This window comes from Pristis pectinata, chromosome 11 (assembly GCF_009764475.1).
Source record: "Pristis pectinata isolate sPriPec2 chromosome 11, sPriPec2.1.pri, whole genome shotgun sequence".
Lineage (NCBI taxonomy): Eukaryota > Metazoa > Chordata > Chondrichthyes > Rhinopristiformes > Pristidae > Pristis > Pristis pectinata.
This window is the reverse complement of record NC_067415.1, coordinates 4,856,122-4,878,365: the sequence shown is the minus strand read 5'-3', so window position 1 is coordinate 4,878,365 and position 22,244 is coordinate 4,856,122. Positions and strand designations below refer to the sequence as shown.

Sequence of the window (22,244 nt, the reverse complement as noted above, 5' to 3'; positions counted from 1 at the left end):
AAAAACTGAACTGTGTAAGCAATCTCAAGTGGTACTAGGCTTTCATTTTTTGATTGTGGTGCTTGGAAAGAAACCCAAGGTAAATAGTGGCACACAGACTGAAAAATTAATAGCACACTTTTATCAGGTCTAGACTGCACCATTTGGGAAATTATAATCCAACTTAAAATATACACAAAAACACCAACAAGCAGGTGGCTGTTTTCAACCATCAAAATATTTTGAAACAAACTTGGTTTAAATATAAGCAATGAATGCAGACAGTGAGCAAATAAATATTTAAAATTAAAAGGTTTCATCAACTTTGGTTGTTTTAATTGTGCAAGTAAATGCACAGAAAAGTTTGAGGCTTCTTTACAAATAAAAAAACAGGCTGCATGCAAATATAAAAGATGCCTCCCAGAGTTGGTAGCATTTCTTCATAGAATTATCACTGCAATGTTATGAAAGGATCAAGCTTCAATATTCTGTTTAAGCAAAGGAGGAATTTTTTGATGGAACTTTAGAGACAGCAACAAGGGCTGATGAAAGTACTGCACTTGGTGTAGTGCATATGGAGTTTGCAAAATCCCAGATGACAGATTTGGGTTAATGCCCAAAAATGCAGAGGAAAGCATGGACAAGTTGGGCCAAAGGGCCTGTCTCCATGCTGTATTACTCTAGGACTCTAAAGGCAAGTTGGATTCAAAATTAACTCATAGGGAAAAAACAGGCAACAGTCAATGAAGATGCTGGAAGTCTGGAGCAACACACAAAGGTGCTGGAGGAACTCAGCGTGTCAAGCAGCATCTATGGAGGGAAATGGACAGTCGACATTTCGGGTCAAGGCCCTTCATTAGGACTGGAAAGAAAGAGGGGAGACAACCAGTACAAAAGGGTAGAGGGAAGGGGTGGAGCAAGGGCTAGCAGGTGATAGGTGGATCAAGGTGAGGGGGTGATAGGTAGGTGGGGAAGGGGAGAGTGGGAATGATGCCAGAAGCTGGGAGGTGATGGGTGGAGGTGACAAAGGGCTGAAGATGATGGAATCTGATGAGTGGACAGTGAAGCATGGAATCAAGGCAGGGAGGTGGGGAAGGAAACAAGTAGGAGTGTGTGGGTTATACGCAGATGGAGAGGGGGAGGGTGGAGGGGAAAAGACATAGGGTGATGGGGGTCAGTTGGACCAGAAGAGAGGAAACGAATTTGGTGTCTATACCACTAGGCTGGAGACTGCCCAGGCCAAATATGAGGTGCTGTCCCTCTAATTTTAGTTTGGCCATGACCTGGCAGTGGAAGAGGCCGTGGACAAACATGTTGGTGTGGAAGTGGGAAGCCGGGAGATCCTGGCTGGCATGGCGGACAGAGGGAAGGTGCTATAAGTAGTCACCCATTGTGCATCCGGTCTCACCAACGTAGAGGCCACAATGGGAGCAATGAATGCAACAAATAACACCGCTGGATTCACAATGTGAAAGACTGTCTTACCTGGAAGGGTAATAGTCAATGGCTGACAAAACTGTATGCAATAAGCCTGCTGCATTGTCAGTATTAGGTTCCATGCTTCCCATCACATGTCAATGATTTGTGCCTGTGTACAATCCACAATATCAGAACTGTGCCACTATACAGGAAGGGATGGTGCTGCTGCTCTATGGTTCCAGGGACCTGGATTTGATCCTGACACTGGATGCTGTCTGTGTGGAGTTTACACAGTCATCCCATTTACCATGTGGTTTCCACTGGGTGCTTCAGTTTCTTTTCACAACCTAGGGAGGTGCTGGTAGCTTAACTGGCTGTTGTAAAGTACACCTTACAGTAGGTAAGTGGTGAAAGGATCCAAGGGGAGATGATGAGTATGCAAGAGAATAGTAGAAGGGCTACAGGGAAAGGTGGCAGGGGAAAATGGGATCGGACTGGCATGGACCTGATGGGCCAATTGGCTGCTCCGTGTTGTAATGTAAATTGGCAGTTGGTATTGGTTTACTATTGTCACTTGTACCGAGGTACAATGAAAAACTTGTCTTGCATACCGATTGTACAGGTCAATTTGGTGGCAGAGGAATAAAGTTGTAGGCTTCAATGGCAAAAACAATCCAATCCAAGCATTTGTGGGCAGAAAACAGGCAGGGGAATATACAACAAGTGGAAAGATATTAAGAGAGGAACAGAGAGACAATACACCTCTAAAAAGGTATCAGGACAATTAGATAAGGTGGTTAGAGAGTAGTACAAAATATTTGCCTTTGATCAGTCATGGCAGAGAGTACAAAAACAGGTGGTAAGTATATAAAGCACTGGTTAGAAACCTTCCATCACAGGAAGGATGCAATAGGACTGGGAAAGGTACAAGGAAGATTTACAAGGATGCTGCCAGGACTAGGAAAATTTTGTTCTGAGGAGCAAGTGGGATTGCAAACTAGCAGATGGGGTACACAGCAAAGGTCAACTACCTCTAATGGACGGAGTCAATAAAGGACAGATTTAACTGGTGGAGATTGAGAAGAGTTAAGAAAATTGCTTCCCCCACTCAAGTCTCTGGGGTTGGGGGGGGGGGGGGGGGGGGGGGGGGGTGTGGGAGAGACACTGTTCCTGAAAGACTGGTGGAAGCTGACACCTTCTTCACATTTTTAAAGTGCCTGGCTAAGCACTTGAAGGGGCACAACATGCAAGGCAACAGACTGAGAAATGGGATTAAGCTATACAGCTGGCATTAACACAGAGCTAAATGATTGATTCATGTCGCCACCTGATATTTCAATGATCTACAGAGGAGGGAAGGGTGGGGGGGGGGTGGGAGAAAAGAACAATTATTTTCCAGTTTTATGCCCAATACACAACTTAGCTTACCCTGAATTTGCCAAACCTGGAGAATTTTGTGGGAATCTTGTGTTTTGGGATGTGATGAAAGAAGGGTTTGAGACCACTACCATTCAGTGCTGGATTACGGTGAAAACTTAATTTCCTCTGCATAGGTACTGTCAACAATGAAGGGTGAAAAGACCTTTGGACATTAAGGGAGCAATGTGCCCTGGAGTGATGGCCTATGCCATTAGCTCACCCGTGAAATGGTTTCAGATATGCACGTGGACAGGAAACCAATGCTGTAGCTTGCGATTCGAAAGGTGAGCCGACACTCAACTGGTTTGAAGTCAGGCAGTTGAGAATCAACTTCAGGAGACACTCCACATTTCCTGGGCTTTGAACCAAGTGCAGTATAACTGTAACCCAAATTTCAAAATGTTCCCAATGGTACTTTACAGTCTGAAACAAAAGACCTATAAAAACATAACATCCTACAATCCTAGAACAGATGATTGATTTCAAAGAACTACTTCTGAACAGGTCAAAACCAAAGCAGAAAGAGGTCAAGATGGAATTACACTGCTTAAAAGGACCAACCTATTGTAAATTTTGCATCAGTTCTGCAAACAAAGTTCTCTGCCCAGAGCTGTATGATTATGGAACTCACTACCAAAGGTAGGACTAATGGCATTGAAGTATTTATGGGGATATAGATAAACAAGAAGGAAAAAGAATAGAAAGTTAATCTTGTAGCGTTATACAAACAAGGGTGGATGGTCAAGTGCAGCATAAATATTAGCAGAGTCCAGTTGGGCCAATTAGCCTGTTTTGCTGCTCAGCATTCTTTGAAACCAGGATGCAAACCAATGCCACAACTCTTACTGCACTGTACAAAGTGTGAACACTGATCTTTCACAAGGAACCATGACCCCTCGAGTTAATGGTTGCTGTTAATAGTGCAGAAGAGTCTCATCATGTCAAACAAAAACAAAGTATTCACTTTCATAACTAACACCAGGATGAAAGCAATTTACAAATACTTTGCAACCACTTAAAAGATGACTGTTCCATTCCACTCTTTGGGACAGGAATTCCATTACAAACGACAGAGGTTAAACTGGAATGTCACCACATCTGGATTTGCTCTAATTGGTTATCAATTTCCCTTGCAGGATAGAAGATAACATAACCCAAATGAATTGCAAAATTTGTAAGCTGCAAAATCTATACAGAGTTCCGTGTATGGTGTTAAATAGTTTTACAGCTGCAATACGTTTCACAGAGTACACAACCAAATTTCAATTTTAGATCAGGATCTGGAAAACTAGGTAGTGGAGGTGTTAATCCAAAAAGCTGAAATGTTTGCTGCTCACATGAGCCAAACTGGTTTCCTTTGAGATGACAGAAGTCACCAATCACACTCTTTCCACTTTAAATTCAAACTTTAAAGTTTTTGTGTGATTGTACGAGAGAGACTGTAATTTGTAAAATATTAAATGAGATAAAAACTGATCAGGCAGGAAAATAGGTGCAGAGCATACAAATTTAAACTAGCGAGAAGCAAATCTAAAACAAGCAGGAAGAATCACCTTGAGCAGTGATAAATGTTTGCAATAACCTAAGGCAGGACAAGAGAGCTAAAAACTCTGAAGTATCTTTAAAATATGGTTCTTAGCATCCAACAAATCATTCAAGTACCAGAGGAACTAGCTTAAATTGATTCAATAGGCATTCTTGGCCTTCATTTCCTAGTCTTCATGAAAGATTTTATTAGTGCTCATTATTAAAAGGTGATTGTTTTAGAACCAGGATGAGCATTACAAAGCACACTTAATAGAACTTTACATTTAAAAATAATATGGAGTAAAGCAACAATATTGCAAAATGGCATACGTATTGTACTAACATTAGCACTTTCAATCTGCAGCAGTTATAATACAAGAGGAATACAATCTGCATTTAAAAACTAGACTTCTCTGACCAAAGTCACACAGATGCTACTTCTGGTGAGTGTACGTTGGGGTGCGAAGAAAGATCAACATGTAATCATTCTCAGACGAGCACGAGCAATTCATCAACGCATTGACATACTCAACATGTACTTACCAGCACATATATTCAGCTGTGCATACTTATCTGTCAAAATATCCAAAGAGGGGCACGTAGTTTTTCTTTTATCTGTGCAAGCAGAAGTCTTCCACATATTATAATATGTTACCTCAATTTTTATTTTAAAAATAAAAATATCAAAATCTAATGGCTAATGAGATAAAGGCCCCACCTGGTGTGGCTCCTAGTCTGGCAGACCAGTGTCAGACCCAATCCACACTCCAAGCCTAGTTATTTAATTGGCCAATGCCATCAAAAGTGCCCTAGGTTTTTAAGATGTTATGGGGTACTGGTATTGTAGATGGAGAGAAGCTGTTACCCATTTGGTGATGAGTCAAGGAACAGGAAAAGTCAACCTAAAGTTTGGCATTTCAGTGAAGTTTTTAAAAACACTTCTGAATTCCTTTTGCAAATGATGGTTAATGCAAAATTAAACATAGGTATTACATAGGACAAAAGCAGGTACTTGGGTTTAATTCACAAAACAGCCACGATCTCACAGATAGACAGAAAAGGCTTAGGGGGCCAAGTGTCCTACTGCTGTTCATACCATAACCAGCCTTAGTGCTTGGGACTATGAGAGGAGGAGGAGGAAAATAAAAGTACCAGACTGCGTTCTCCCTACAGTGATACATGAAAGAAGGGTTTCAGCTCTGACACCTAAGCTCCGTTATTTGAAAAACATACTCAGACTCAGTATCTCGGCCAGTGCTTGAAGAGTGGTGATTGGGCAAGGTGCCAGAGTGAGACGACAGGCTCATGAATCACAGCCTTCAGAAGTCAAGTGTGGAGGATAAAGTACAAACTCTCACACATTTGCCCATTGCATAGAGTTTTAGTATCAGAGTATTTTATCTTGGGGCCATACAAATGCCAGTGAATTATTACTCTTCTACCAGAGGAAAAACTGTTGGAGAAAAATCAGTGGGTCAGGCAGCATCTGAGGAGGGAAATGGACAGTCTATCTTTTGAATCGAGAAATGTCGACTGGCCATTTCCCTCCGCAGATGTTGCCTAATCCGGTGAGTTCTTCCAGCAGTTTTCTTTGCTCCAGATTCCAGCATCTGCAGTCTTGTCTCTTCAGGTGCTGTCTACATTTGGCCAAACCCTGTCCATATCTGAGTGATGCACTCATGCTCCCCAATACACAGTGTGTGGAAATGGAGTCAAATATTTGAATAATTTAAGAATCAGGCACATCAAGTGTTTCTTTGGGGGGAACTAAGAGGAAACAGACTGTCATCCTAACCTGTTTAACGTGGTCAATAACTGAAGAAAATAGTAGTCACATTAAGGCAGAAGGTACTAACAGCAAAGTCAAACTAAAGATGGGCTGTCTTAGAGCAACACACAAAATGCTGGAGGAACTTGGGTCAGTCAGCATCTATGGAGGGAAATAAACAGTCGACGTTTTGGGTCGAGACCCTTCATCAGGACTCTGCTGCCTGACCTGCTGAGTCCCTCCAGCATTTTGTGCGCGTTGCTCCAGATTCCAGCATCTACAGAATCTCTTGCGTCTCCATGGGCTGTTTTAGAGGAAGCTCTACAATACATCCAATCAACCACCTCTAATCTGGACTCAACGTGCAAGAGAATCAATGCTGGTAATCCTAAAACTGCTTTCTACCTATCTCACACCAAATTACTCATTTCACTCCAATATAATGGACTAAATTTTGAGTACAGACCACAAAAATTAGACAATTTGCATGAGGGTATAGTGCTATTTTGGTTGACAATAGGAGAATACTGGGGCAAATTAGCCTCAGGACACTCACAGCTCAAAACTGTGAAGGATATACTTCCACAGCCAACAAAAACAGTAAGCTGATACAGCTCAAGTATCAAAAAAATTTAAAATAATCAACATCTGTAAAGTAGCTCAATGGCCGAATTTCTATGATTAACTGTGGTACAGCACAGAAACTCAGGTTACCACCATGGTATGACAGTCATATCATACTAAGTTAGTAATCAAATGTGTACAATGTTCACTGTTCTAGTTTTTTTTAAAAAGAGAAAACTTCATAATTTGGATATGAAACAGAACTCCCAATAAAGGGACACCAAGATTACATTCAATGAGGAAACAAACAAATTACTCTTCCAAAAAACAGGTAGAATAAATGTCTCCTCAGCTCGTGGACCTCAATATTATGCATGGCTGCTGGTAAAGGAGAGATGCTTGTGATGAATTGCCTTCATAACACTTCAATAAAACATCACTTGGTGAAGACTGCTTCGGGATGTCACAAAAGAGTTGTGAAAATGCTATATAAATGAAAGTTATTTTTATAAAAAAAGGTTACGAAATAGCACCTAATTCCACTGTGTCTCTACAATTCCAAGAGCAGCCAAATTTGAATATTTCCTGAAGGTGAAAAAGTTCTCTTTTTCTGTTAGGAATGGGTATTAAGGGCTATAGAACCAAGGCAGGTAGATGGAGTAGAGATATTGGGAAGCCATGATTTAGCTTAATAGCAACAGTTAGAGGGGCCGAAAGGTCTACTTCTTTTCCGGTGCTCCCAGAAATCTACTTTCCCCAGAAAACAATCACTGTGGAAGAAAAGCTTTAGTGCATTGGTTATCCTTTTACTTCAGCTCAATAATGAAAATAAACCAGCCAAATATGTGTCTACTGATGCAAATTTTGGAAGCTTGTCCAAAATGCCATTATTTCAAATCCATTGCTCCTCCCCATAATCAACATACCAGGATTTCACTACCCACAGAGCACCAACTTGCACGTTTCACTAACTCCTGCCTTCTCATCACACCTACCTGTGCGATATTTTTGTTTAGTAGATAAACTCCATATTCAAACTGAAACTTCTCTCCTCCTCTTGGATACAGAGGGAACCTGTGAATGTAAGCACAAAGAGAACCTAGGTTTTAAAGGTATCTGGGGGAGCAGGACTGTAAATTTGGTTTCGAAACACTCTACAGTGGCATAAAACACAATAAAGCTTTGAAAAGGATTTCTTTCATGACATTCAACGGGGAGTTAAATGCCAATGCAGCGACTCTCAGTGGCGAATGTGTACTTAACAGAAATTTAATTGCAATGTTCTGAGCTTTCTGATTTTCCTGTACACATTTGCATCACCACTAGTGCGATACTTTATCCTATTGAGTGCCAGTGGTACAAGATTGGATGACTTTTATTGGGTGAAATTAAAAGATGCCAAGATTAATTGTGCCCCAAGTTCTCATCAGTCATTTCGCAAGACCAAATAAACACAACATATATTACCCCCAACATGAAAAAAGAATCTCTCGTTAGGTTGTGAAAATGCACAAAAGGGAATCAGGAAGTCTTTCCTCAAAAGACTATGGATGCTGATAGGCATCTAGTAGCTTTCAAACCAAGATCAAAAGATTTCTATTAAGGGTATCAAAAGAGAGTAAATCTGGGTAAATAGAGTTTATGTTTGAAGGAATGAAGGAAGGATGTGGAAGCGTTGGAAAGGAGATTTACCAGGGTGCTGCCTGGTTTAGAGAGTATGGATTATGAGGAGAGACTGAGGGAGCTAGGGCTTTACTCTTTGGAGAGGAGGAGGATGAGAGGAGACATCATAGAGGTGTACAAAATATTGAGAGGAATAGATAGAGTGGACAGCCAGTGCCTCTTTCCCAGGGCACCAATGCTCAATACAAGAGGGCATGGCTTTAAAGTAATGGGTGGGAAGTTCAAGGGAGATATCAGAGGAAGGTTTTTTACCCAGGGAGTGGTTGGGACATGGAGTGCGCTGCCTGGGGCGGTGGTGGAGGCAGGTACATTGGTCAAATTCAAAACATTACTAGATAGGTAGATGGAGGAATTTAAAATAGAGGGAGATGTGGGAGGAAGGGGTTAGATAGTCTTAGGTGAGGTTTAAAGGTTGGTACAACATTGTGGGCCAAAGGTCCTGTATTGTGCTGTACTGTTCTATGTTCTATGTTATAAATTGATTGTTGCAACATATCCTACTCCTAATACTCCCTGAATCTGGGCTTGCAATTTTGGTCTAACTTGACTCTTCACAGTAAATGATGAATACTTAAATCTGCAAGGTGGTCCAGTTATATTTCCATTACCAACTTAAAGTTCTTTCGCTCCCTTCAAACGGTTAAATGTTCTTGTTATAACAGATATACCAGAGTGAAAAGGGGGCCATTGAAAGGGTTATCAAGAAGGAATGCGATCACATAGTTATGCCTCTTCAGCACAAAGTTGTGACATAACCGAGACGCCGGAAAATAGTTTAGGGATAACGACTGCTCTCCCCCACAAATGCATACATTCTGGAATGGCAAATAAAAAATGACTGCGATAAAATTTGAGCAAAATGAAAACAAACGTGTGCCAAACCACTGAACAAGGAAAGGCCATTTGACTCATATGGTCCATTTGTTTCACAAGCTGGCATATCAGACCTGAACCTATCAAATAGCAGGCTCCAAGCTCAAAAGTTTGTCAGACTTAAAACTGCCCAGAAATATTTTCTAGCAGCTTGATCAGATATTACAATCCACGGTTAATACATGCCTGCAGCACACTAAAGAAAATGCTCCACACAGTCTTCAGTTTTTCCCAATTACGGCTGCAATGAGAAAACCACAAACTTTTAGTCATTTAAAAAATCTCTTGGAATATGGTGTCACTGGCAAGGGAGAAGACACCCAGGTGGAGAGGTATGTGGGTGGTGGGCAGACAGAACCAGATGGGGGAGGGTGATGAATCTTGGTAACTTCCATCCGCCCATCATCCACATGGGTTTCTTCTCCCTTGGTTCACCTTTCCTATCTTCTCTAGCACCCGGTTGCATCTGCCCATCATCCCCTCCTATCTGGTTCCAGCAATCACCTGCCAGCCTCCATCTCAACACTGACACTTCCTCTCACTTCCCCCCCCCCCCCACCCCCCCAACTTGACTCTCCACCTGCTCATCATCTCCTCCCCACCTCATATGGTTCCACCTATTACCCACCAGCCACTACCTCACATCTCCCTCTCACCTCACAGGGTCTTGACCCATAATGTCAACCATCTCCTTACCTCCACAGATGCTGCCTGACCCACTGGCTGGAATCAAGTTTTGAAAAATAAAGTAGAAAATCTTTGAGTGTGAACAATCCACATTAGCCCCCTCTTGACACATAAATGCTTTCACAGGCCCACAGGTCATATTTTACATTAGCAATTCTTGCTCAAGCATTACCTTGACCTAAAAATGTGATCAAAGCAGCCATGTAACTTCAGTGCTAACCCCCAACATTCTTCCTCTTGTATTCCAACAGAAGTTGCAAAAGCAATGGAAAATTCAGAGCCCCAACACCATGAATACCATTTAAAAATCTCACCTTACACTTCTAAACAGCTACTTTTACGATACCTCCTCAAAAGCAATAGCCACACAATGGGGATTTAAAGTTCTGTTCAATCTTCAGTGGGACAGATGACAATTCCTTGGATATGCTGCCCAAATTTTAAAATAGGAGAAATGCACTTTTTTTCCTCAGTGGGAGTTAAAAAACACATGCATATCATATGGTACCGCATCTTAAACATGTTTCACATTGAAGACTCGCTTCCAAATGCTACAAAAATAGCTGGAATCAGATAATTACTACATTTTGTGTGTGTGTTGCTCCAGATTCCAGCATCTTCAGAATCTTGTCTCCAAGTACTGCATAGGGAGCGATTATTTGGATCTTTCTGTCCATGCCACCTAAAATTTAATGGAGACTTCTCCCACCTTCCAGCTCCGGGTTTGCAGACTTGTACGCCATGGCAAATCAAGGGCTCATCTAAGTACTCTACCACCCTTTCAGGCAGAGCTCCAGAGCCCTCATTTATTGAAAAAATTCCTCAACTCCACTTTAGTCCTTCTTTCAATTAGCTTAAATCTGTGCCCCTAGTTATCAACCTCCCAAGGGAAGTATTATGGAATCCATTAGAAAAATGTGGCGATTAAATAAACGAATAGGTGGTAACGGATGGCCCACTTAATGAAGGAACAGTGAGTTTAACATTTTTCCATTTACAGCATGAGCAATAAAGATTTTATATTTGAAGTGATTTGCTATTGATGAATCACTGAGGTAGTGCAGTAGGACTGAGAGAAGGAATAAGATGATGGCAAGGTGAGAAATATCTTTCTCTGAACATGTTCGAAACCTGGAAGGAATTGTGTAAACTTGGCTTAAATATCTTATTCTTACTTTAGTGCTGCTAAGGAATGAGGAGTGATTCCCACTGACTGAAAACCACTCCTCCCCATCTCTCCTACGAAATGAATTCTGTGTAAGCTCCTATAACAAAAGGAATTCACTAATAATTTTGTTTTTCATTCCTCACCACAATAAAATAAACTTTCCCATGTCGAACAACTTGAGGTTTGGCCTTTTAGGAGACTGAGTGTTTGCTTTAGGATGGCCTCAATGTTAAAGGGGCATTGTGTACAAAGTCTGGCCTTGGGTTGAACCTGGCTAATTCATCACCTGGCGTGTTTAATTGGTAGCATGCACTGTAGTTTTGAACTGTAAGGAGGAGTTCGCTGTAACAGTGCATGCTTTTTGTGCAAAATAATACAGAATTGGGGAATACAGTTTCTTGACTTTTTTAGCATCAGGAAAAGGATACTGGACCCAATGAGCCCACCTCTTAAGAAAACAAAATACCTCCAATGGAGGATTTTAACATATTCAGATCTTTCCATCTTAATTGGAGCACAAACTCTTGCAACAAAGGATTTCATAGAACAGTACAGCACAATACAGGCCCTTCAGCCCTCAATGTTGTGCCGACCCTTAAACCTCCCCTAAGACTATCTAAACCCTTCCTCCCACATATCCCTCTATTCTAACTTCCTCCATATGCTTATCTAGCAATCTCTTGAATTTGACCAATGTGCCTTTATCCACCACCACCCCAGACAGCACATTCCATGCCCCAACCACTCTGGGTAAAAAAACCTCCCTCTAATATCTCCCTTGAACTTCCCACCCATTACTTTAAAGCCATGCCCTCTTGTATTGAGCATTGGTACCCTGGGAAAGAGGCGCTGGATGTCCACTCTATTCCTTTTAATATTTCGTATACCTCTATCATGTCTGTGCTCATCCTCCTCCTCTCCAAAGAGTAAAGCCCTAGCTCCCTTAGTCTCTCCTCATAATGCATACTCTCCAAACCAGGCAGCATCCTGGTAAATCTCCTCTGCACCCTTTCCAACGCTTCCACATCCTTCCTATAATGAGGCGACCAGAACTGGACACAGTACTCTAAGTGTGGTCTAACCAGAATTTTGACTCTCTAAATAAATAGGCTCACTATAGTGGTAGAAATCATGGTTGAAAACATAGGGCTGGATCTCCTGATGACAGGCAAACTGCCCAAACCTGCTGGTCAAACACCTTGGGAGTGTGCTGTTTCTTCCAATGTGCTCCTGGGTGCAACCTCCTCACAAAGGCAGTTCCCCAGCTGGTCAGCAAGTCCCTGTGCAGCACAGGGTCTTTCCCTGTCCCTGGTTGCCATTGCAGATTCCCCGGGAGCAAGAGTAAATTGGAGGAAGGCCAGAGATCCAGAGGGCTGGGAACTTACAACTGTGCCTTGTGAGGTGCTGGTAAAGTTGCGACTTCCCACCATTGAGCAGACTCGGTGAATCGATTCATATCAGGATCTCTGATAGCACAGGCCTTTTATCAGAGGGGTGGGAAATACTACAGACCACTGAGTTTCATAGGGAGCTCTGTAAGATCCCTTATGGAATGGTGGAGTTAAGTAGGGAGATGAGCAGGTGGGTGCAGCCATAGACAATTATAAAATGCTGTAATTATAACAGTAACAGCTATGTATCCTTGGTTCGTAGATGGTTGGCATTAAGCTTCTCCTACTGATAGGCGGCACACAGTGATGGCTAACTTTTTAACCTTTGTCTTATTAAAGTAAGCTTTAATATTTCGCATTTTGAGAGCCACTGTCTGTGCCCAAAGTCAAAACTACTTGGAATGTTTCATAGTAGTTAATAGTCTGCAGGAGTTACTAACCTAGTGGGTGCAAGTAATCTTAATTAGTTAGGAAATAGTCTGCAATTGAGATTACTGCTTTTGCTCCAAACCAGAGGTAGAAGTACAATAATAACATTTTCTTTGGTTTTATCCCAAGTTCCTAAATTTACTGTAGAAACTGAAAATCTCCCCACCTCTGTCCTCACCAGTTTTCACTATCGCATGTATACAAGTGCGGCATACCATTAATTTACTTGGATACGATTTGAGAACATTCACCACAATGAATAACAAGTCACAACTGGGAAGTCAAAGAAACAAAAACAAACAGCCGACCTACAGAAGTTCACACCGAAACCATCTCCACCAGCTCTCTGGAATCCAAATTCCACTGAGCCGCATCTTCTCTCTAGCTTGGGTTTAAACAGTAAACTAATAACCTCATTGCTCTCTGCCTCAACTATTTTCCATTAAAAAATACTCCCACCTTTGTCAACACAGGAGGAAGAAATTTCTAAATCCTCTTCGCACTAAGGATTTTAAATTGGTGACCCATCACTGACCAAACCTTTCAAGTTCAAAGTCCCGAATAATTTGATTTTGTTTTGGAACAAAATCAAGTGCTGCCAAAGGGCCTCGCACCCAAAATGTTCATTGTTTTTCCTTCTACAGATGCTGCCCAACCTGCTGTTTACTGTTTAAACCTGAGCTAGAGAGAAGATGCGGCTCAGTGGAATTTGGATTGCAGAGATCGACTAGCATTTGCTATTATTTCTGCTCCAGTGGAAGTTGTCCTCATCCAGGTTTCAATCTTTGGGAATCAAAGCCACTTGGAATTTGCCCAACATGCATAACATTTTTTTCATTCCTATTACAACCTTCACAATGGCTCCTTTGCTTGAAGCAATAAAATCATGCCAGATTAGAAGGATCATGACATAGACAAATGCCTAGCAGTAACTGGCTTGAGGATATTTAACAATGAAGACCAGATAAAGGATCTCGACCCGAACATCAACTGTTTGTTTCCCTCCACAGATGCTTCGTGACCCAGAGTTCCTCCAGCAGTTTGACTTTTGCTCCAGATTCCAACACCTGTAGTCTTGTCTCTCCTTGAGAACACTTAACCTCATTTCATGTGAATTTCCTACTAGAAGGTAATGACTTACTTTCATGCGGTCAGGGCGTGATTGGAAGCCCAGTTGCTAATTTCTCTTCCTTCTCCATAGGTTTACATTTTAAAATCACAATACTTCAAAATATCATTCATGCTTCACACAGCTCAGCCTCTCCAATGGAGAAGCAAGAGACTGCAGGAACTCAGCAGGTCGAGCAGCATCTATGAAAGGAAAGGAATTGTCGACGTTCTGAGTAGAAACCCTGCATCAGGACTGAGTTCCTCCAGCAGACTGTTTGTTGCTCCAACCTCCAAGGCCCATGGTTCGAAACCTTTCAGAAAATCAATACCCACACTAATTACTAGATGCTAATTATTGTTCCTACAGACTGCCATCAAGTTCCACTTTACCCCAATCCTTTTCCTTTATGTAACACATATTAATAAAGAGATCCTGATTTATGAATCACAAACTCCATCGAACCTTCTCTATTGATTCCTTCAAACTTGGAATGTTTAGTTGGAAGCATCTCATTCTAGAATTCTCATTCTATCCTCCCCCTTATCACCATTGAGATGGTACCTCATTGTTACTAATGGCAAGGGTAATTAGTAAATGGGGAAAAAATGCTCCCATCTAATTGGTAATTGGTTTATTGTCACATGTATCGAGATACAGTGAAAGGTTTGGCTTGCAGATTACTTCATACATCAAGGTAGTATGAAAAGAAAAGCAACAGAATGTAGCGTTACAATAAAAGAATGCAGAATCTATGTATATTTGAAAGCCTTTACCATGTTCCACTAAATTCCTATCAGGAACCTGCCTTCTAACTGACCTAATGATGGATGATCTTAGATTGAAAAGCTAATAATTGTTACAATAAACATAGTCTGCTTCTGTGAACTTCACCATTAATAAATCAACGTGCCATCGAGTTATAATACACTACCATCCACAATTATTAACTACTGTTCTTCAGTAGGGCCAGCAGAGAGTAGAGGAACTTTCCATCAGGATTAACTGAAATCAAGACATTAGGTATGTGTATGTGTTGGTGGCTCACTGGCACTACTATTATACCATGTAAGATAATCCTCCTGGCTGCAATAAAAGTGTCTTGAAGACTATAAACACCAGCAAGTTACAACTTGGGAGTTTCTTTACTACACTTTCCTTCTTTAAATTAAAAAGTTGACTGAAAATGGATAGAACCTTATGGCCTTTAATAGGAAACAAATGTTTCTTTGGGGCAACAAAGTGTTTACAAAAATTATGGTTTGACATTTTATGAATCCTTAGCCACATCACCCTGCTCCTCCACTATATTGCTGCTGTGCCTGTTATTTATTATCAGAAAATAACAATGAATCACTTTTACTGGAAAAACCCACGTTTTTTTTTAAAAAAGCCTTCATCGATTATTGAACTAGCCTTCATTTTAATGGTTATCAGGTCATTGTCTTTTCCGATACAGATCCACGCTTAGAAATAAGCCTCAGATGTGGAATAGCTTTCTCAGTCCATTGCTCCTCTCATCTACACCGTCATCTCCCCCTCACTTGATGTAGATTCTTTAATATTTCATGAGGTAAATCAAAATGGCAACAGTTCAATGAAAGGAACGAACTCTCTCAACATCTGGCCATGCTTATACTTTAAGCAGCAATATATATTGGCACTGAGGGTAAAAAGTAGAGAAATTGTTCCATTACCCAACACCAGCCATCCATCAACATGACAAATAGAAAGAAACAACCAACAGAAAATAAGTGGTTGTTGCTTACATCAGGGAACTGATTTGGAAAAGTTTCAAAAAGAAAACCAACTAGTTTACGATGCCCTTCAGTGAAGAAAACCTGGTGCCTTTTTATTCAGTCTGGTCTTTAGCAATTCCAGCTCACATATTAAACATAGATGTCTCTTAACTTCCCTCTGAAATGGACCTGTGTCCCAAGTAGTGCTACTTAGGAATGGGCAAGAAATGCTGAGTTTGGCAGTGACAGCCACAGCCAGAGAAGGGATAATTTAGGAACATAAAAGAACAGAAGGAGTGGCAGCCCATTCAGCTGCTTCTGCCTGTTTTATCATTCAATAAGATCAACACTAATCTCTTACCTCATTATCACTTTCCTGCACTGATCCAATATCCCTCGATTTCCTTAATATCTAAAAACTGAACCTCCACAGCTCTTCTGGGTAGGCAATTCTAAAAAGATTTATTTTACTAGCCATTGAGGAACTTTCTTCCCGTCTCAGCCCTGAATAGACGTACCCATATTTTGTTCTAGGCACCCCAACTAGGGGAAATATCATTGATGTACATTTCAATAAGATCACCTCTCTTATTCTAAACGAGAGATCATGAGACCCAACAGACTGCAGATGTTGGAATCTGGAGCAACACACACAAAATGCTGGAGGAACTCAGCGGGTCAGGCATCTAAGGAAATGAACAGTTGACTTTTCGGGCCAAGATCCTTCATCAGGACTGGAGGGCAGAAGCTTCACCCCTCCTCATAAGAGGAACCCACCTTCCCAGGAATCAATCCAGTGAATCTTCGCTGCATTTCCTCTATCACAAGAATATAAACTTCCTTATGAAGGGAGACCAGGTCAACATTCCCAGTATGATGGCCCTAGTCACACTTGGTCACCGATGTTGGGCATGGCATATTGATTGCATGCTTGACAGCAATCTCCCAAAGCAGATGACATTCCAAGCTTTACCACAGGAAGAGATCATCAGGCAAAGGAAAAGATTCAAGATTGTATTCAAAGCCTCCATGGAAAAATATTGTAAAATCCCCAGCAACTCCTAGGAATCTCTGGCCCACATGGAATTGAGAATCTCAAGTGCATGCATCAGGTCCACATGGAAGCCCTGAATAACAGCAGAAGTGCAGCAGCTCTCAAACAACCCAGCCATCTGCCCCATCACATAGCTCTTGCCCATCTGCAAAAGCGCTACGAGTCTCACATTAGAGACATCAGCCAGTTCTGAATCTGCAGAACTGAAGTGGAAGCAAGTCATCTTCAATCCCGAAGCTGCCTAATAAGATGACATAATATTCCAGATGCAGTCTCACCTAGGACCAACATAAATGGAGCAAGACACCTTTTGTCTTGTGGTCAAGTTCTCTTGCAAAAAAGGTGAACATACTGTACATCTTCCTAATCACTTACTGTACCTGCATGTTAACTTTCAGTGATTTGTGATCAAGGATATCAGGTCCTTCTGAACCACCTTTCAGTTTCTCACCATTTAGAAGAAAAATTCCAGCTTTGTTTTTCTATTAAAGTAGATGACATCACATTTTGCAGATTATATTCCGTCTGCCCTGTTCTTGTCAAATTATTGAAAGTGTAATTCATGTAAAAAGTTCCAACTTGAATAGCTTGCTTACTCAATATATGGCAAAACAAATGAGATAATTGTCTGCAATTAAAAATAAAAACAACTTTGTTAAATGAGTTTAGGATTTCATTACAAGATACACAAAAGAAACCTAGTTCATCAAATGCATCACAGAGTGCGCAAATCTACTTTTCTTAGCATTCACAGTACAGTTTTCAAAATAAAACATATCACAGCATTTTGTTTTTAAAATTAACCCACAGACAAGTTTTGTACTTCAAAAACCCATTTTACTAAATTTCACTGCTGGTTCTTGGTTTGAGTAGCCAAAATAGAAAGTACTGCCCAATGCTCTCTCTCTCTCTCTGGTCGTGTATATTGCTCTCCTTCAAGTATTAAGATAATTTCTCCATTAGCAATCCAATCATTTCTAATTCAAACTGCAGCAAAGAGTTCCAATCTCTAGGAAACCTCTGCAGAAAGAAATTTAACATAACCTTTTTCCTCATTAATTTTGAAGTTTATGCCCCAGTCTCAATCTCCCTGACTAGAACAGTCTTGCCCCAAGCACACCATAACAATAATTTATAATTTTAAAACATCTATTAATTTGTCTCAACCTTTGCCAATTCAGTGGTTTTACCCTCAATGCCATGCATCTATCTACTCTCTACAGTACCTTTCCACCCTATTGGATCAACAACACTCAGGTATTAATATTAACTGCAATGCAGAACTCAAAACGGTACAAAGTACATCAGTCCCTGATGCAAGGCTGTGACCCAAAGTGTCAACAATTCCTCCCCCAACAGATGCTGCTTGATTTGCAGAGTTCCTCCAGCAGATTGTTTGTTGCTTGAATACAAAGTATCCTATGTGCAATTCTTGATTTAAGGAAACTAATAATTAGTGTGGAGTCCTCAAATGTCAGTTTCCAGTGGTACAGCAGCAGGAAAATGATCGGTAACGCTATTACAGCGCCAGCAACCTGGGTTCAATTTCCACCACAGTCTGTAAGGAGTTTGCACGTCCTCCCCGTGTCTGTGTGGGTTTCCTCCGGGTGCTCTGGTTTCCTCCCACATTCCAAAGACATACGGGTTAGGAAGTTGTGGGCATGCTATGTTGGTGCCGGAAGAGTGGCGACACTTGCGGGCTGCCCCCAGCATACACTACACAAAAGATGCATTTCACTGTGTTTCGATGTACATGTGACTAATAAAGATCTTTATCTTATGCCAGAGGAAACAGAGAAATTACAATATTCTTGTGTAAAAAAAATGAGAAACAATACAATTCATATGCGACTATCTGCCTTGATACAATTCATTTATCGGGATGATTTAAGATAAGATCTTTATTAGTCACATGTACATCGAAACACACAGTGAAGTACATCTTTTGCATAGTGATTTTTTTGGGGGGGGGGGGGGGGCAGCCCGCAAGTGTCACCACGCTTCCGGCGCCAACAATAGCATGCCCACAACTTCCTAACCTGTACGTCTTTGGAATGTGGGAGGAAACCGAAGCACCTGCAGGAAACCCACACAGACACGGGGAGAACGTACAAACTCCTTACAGACAGCGGCCAGATTTGAACCCGGATCGCTGGCACTGTAAAACATTATGCTAACCACTATGCATAGTTTTTCTCAGCACACAGATAGCAAAGGATCTTCTTTAAACAATAAACCTTAGCATAGTCCATACAGGTGCAACAAAATGAGTGAGAATGCATTCAGCATCTATCCCTGATGGAAAGCTGTGGATATTACAGTAGAAGCGCATGAAACTGCTGATAAACATTGTCAAGTTTAATATTGGAAGGAGATACTGTTCTGCAAATTGACATGCAACTTGTCAGAAACAGGCTACCAAAAACTGCACAATTCTGTGACAGAGGTAACAGAGGAGGGGATTGTTCAACAATGCAAAAGTTGCCAAACTTTGCTCCATTCGAGCAGAAATGTCATGTTTTCAGACCTCATCACTGATCAACATCAACACTGCAGCCTGCAGTGGAGATTGGAAGCAACAACTCGCTGGATGTACATCACGGATACCTGGGAGTCATTAGAAGGGTGTCTCATAATTGAGGTCAAGAGCATGCAGTTTATAACAGTTTTAACCTAGAGATCAGATTGCAACCTTGTGCTTAATCCTAGCATGGACTATTTAAAATTATTAATGTGCTTTGCTTTTGTTTTCTGTTTTAAATTATTTTCTGCTGTTGGCGCATTCTGTTACCCTTGATGTGAGAGGACATTCATGCATTAATTTAAGACATTTCTTGCCACAGTTTTGACTCACGAAATAATCTGCAAGTCATTATCTAGAAATTCAATGCCTTCTTGCATGCGCTAGTTGATAATTCCAAGGTTATTGATAACCCAAAGTAATAGATCAATCCTCCTACCTATTTTATGAAAAATAAAACTACCTCCAATTTAAAATCCACTTGAATTTTTTATTTTGTTACAAACTTACTTACCTAGCACAAAAGCTGTGCTATGAACATTTCAGATATCTGAAGGCAAACAATTAATTTCCTTACACTCCCCAATCAAAGTCAGATGTCAGTTACTAAGTTTAAAACAAAGGAAAACAGACCATAAATCAAATCATAGTTTCAAGTGCAGCACCTATCTTTTCAGCCCTATGCAAGTTTATAACTTCGTAAAATAAATGTGTGTTATCGTCAATTTGGCTGCACATGCCAAACTTGCATTATACTAGCCCTTGCTATTTTGGGGCTATTAAAGTATTTATCTTCAATACAATAGTCTAATAAAATGTTTTATAATCCAGTGCACGATATTAACTGGTATCAGCTGGTCCCAATCCTACAGGATACATCTGTTTTGCATCCTCACTGCTTAGTTGGAGCGAAATCATAAATATGGCATGTGCAGAACACATATCCCTGAATCTAAATACAATTTGGTTTCTGAAACCAAGTGTTTCTTTCTTGTTTTCAGTGACAAGTTACTACAGGTGCAGATCTCATCCGGCATGTGCAAAATTGAACAATCTATTTAAAGACATGAGAAGAAATGATAAGGTGGCAATTATAAATAAGGATAGATATTTAAGAATTTGCAATCTACAAGGTGCCACAGTTTATACATATTGAATAACAAATATCAAGTGCTGCATTAATCTCATTGAAAGACTCACTTACTTGTAGCACAGTAGATGCATGGGAGTACAAAGAACAAATGAAAAGATAAAATGAGGGGAAAAAAAACTGTCCAACAACTGCACTGCTTCAACAGAACTCAAATGCACCATTATGGACTCCATCTGATCCATTTTACTCTTGAAGACCTTGATATTTCCTTGTGCACTAATAGGCAGCTCAGGTTGATATCTGGTGAGCTATATTTGCTTCCTACATTATTCACCTTGACGAAATATATCCCTGGTTTCATCAGCTCACTAATCATTGTATTCCACAAACTCTGCCATCACTAGGTTTGGAACAAGGACTGTTCCACTGGCTACCTGGAACAGTACTTGTTCCAAAACTACTCTGGCACCACTCTCCAACTCTCTCTCCACTACATGGACAACTGCATTGGCACTGCCTCCTGCACTTGTGCAGGACTCAATTTTATCATCGTTGCTACCAACTTCCAGCCCACCCTGACTCCCCAAGCTATCTTGACTACACCTCCTCCCACCCAGTCTTTTGTAAGGATGCCATCCCTTTCTCTCAGTTTCTCTATCTCTGCCACATTTGTTCTCAAGATGTGGCTTTCTGTTCCAGGACACCTGAAATGTCCTCCTTTTTCTGGAAATGTGCCTTCCCTTCTACTGTGGTTGATGGAGCCCTCACTCAATTCTTCCATTTCCCATACCTGCTCTCACCCTACCTCTACCCAGCCAGGACAGGGATAGAGATCCCCTGGTCCTCACCTTTCACCTTACCAGCCTCTGCATTCAGCACATCATCCTTCATCATTTATGCCAGCTACAATGTGCTCCCACCACCCTGTCGCATCTTCCCCTCCCCACCCTTTCTGCTTTCCACAGCAACCTGTGACTCCCTGGTTTGCCCATCCCTCCCCACCCACCACTCCCGACTCCCGGCACTTTCCCCTGCAACTGCAAGAGGTGCAACACTTGCCCTGATACCTCTTCCCTCACCACCGTCCAGGGACTTAAACAGCCCTTCCAGCTGATACAAAGACTTACGTGTACCTCCTTCAACCTCATCTACTGCATCCTGTGCTCTTGATGTGGCCTCCTTTACATTGGAGAGACCAAGCATAGACTAGGTGACAGTTCAGAAGAACACCTATACTGTCTGCAATAGCCACCTTGAGCTCCCGGTTGTATGTTATTCTAACTCCTCTTCTGCCCACGCACCCCCCCCCCCACCCCCCCCCCCCCACCAACCAACACCAACCTGTCTGTACTTGGCCATCAGGGCGAAGCTGGAAGTGAACGAAAAGAACACCACCTCGTACTCCACTTGGGTAGTCTACAACTGATGGAATGTGCATTGAGTTTTCCAATTTCAGATAAACCACATCCCGTGTTCCTTTCTCTCCTTCTGATCCACCCAGGTTCTCACCCTCTTTTTTTTCCCCAACTCAACCCCTCCAGCCCAGTTACTCAGTTTTGATCCCCTCACCCAAATGGTTCCATCTGCCTATCATCCCTCCCTTATCCAGTTCCAATTATCACCTTCCGAACCTATGAGATTCCAGCATCTGCAGCCTTGTCTCCACTTTCCAGTCTCCCTCTCTACCTTCCCCTCCCCCCCCCCCCCCCCCCCCCGCACCTCAAACAATCTGGCTCCATCTGCTCCCATTTCGTTTCTCTCCCTATCCATGCCTCAACCCATCGCTCACCAGCCACCGTCTCCCAAGCCCCACCCCTCCCAA

General features: G+C 41.6%; 1 protein-coding gene across 2 annotated transcripts in view; it reads right to left on the bottom strand.

The window, feature by feature from the left end:
- Positions 1 to 22,244, bottom strand: part of uvrag (UV radiation resistance associated gene) — a 271,436-nt gene that overhangs the window by 54,699 nt on the left and 194,493 nt on the right. For both annotated transcript variants that reach the window (XM_052025683.1, XM_052025684.1), the window contains one exon: positions 7,672 to 7,750. In XM_052025683.1, the coding sequence (XP_051881643.1) occupies positions 7,672 to 7,750 (79 nt within the window). The remainder of the gene's footprint in view (positions 1 to 7,671; positions 7,751 to 22,244) is intronic.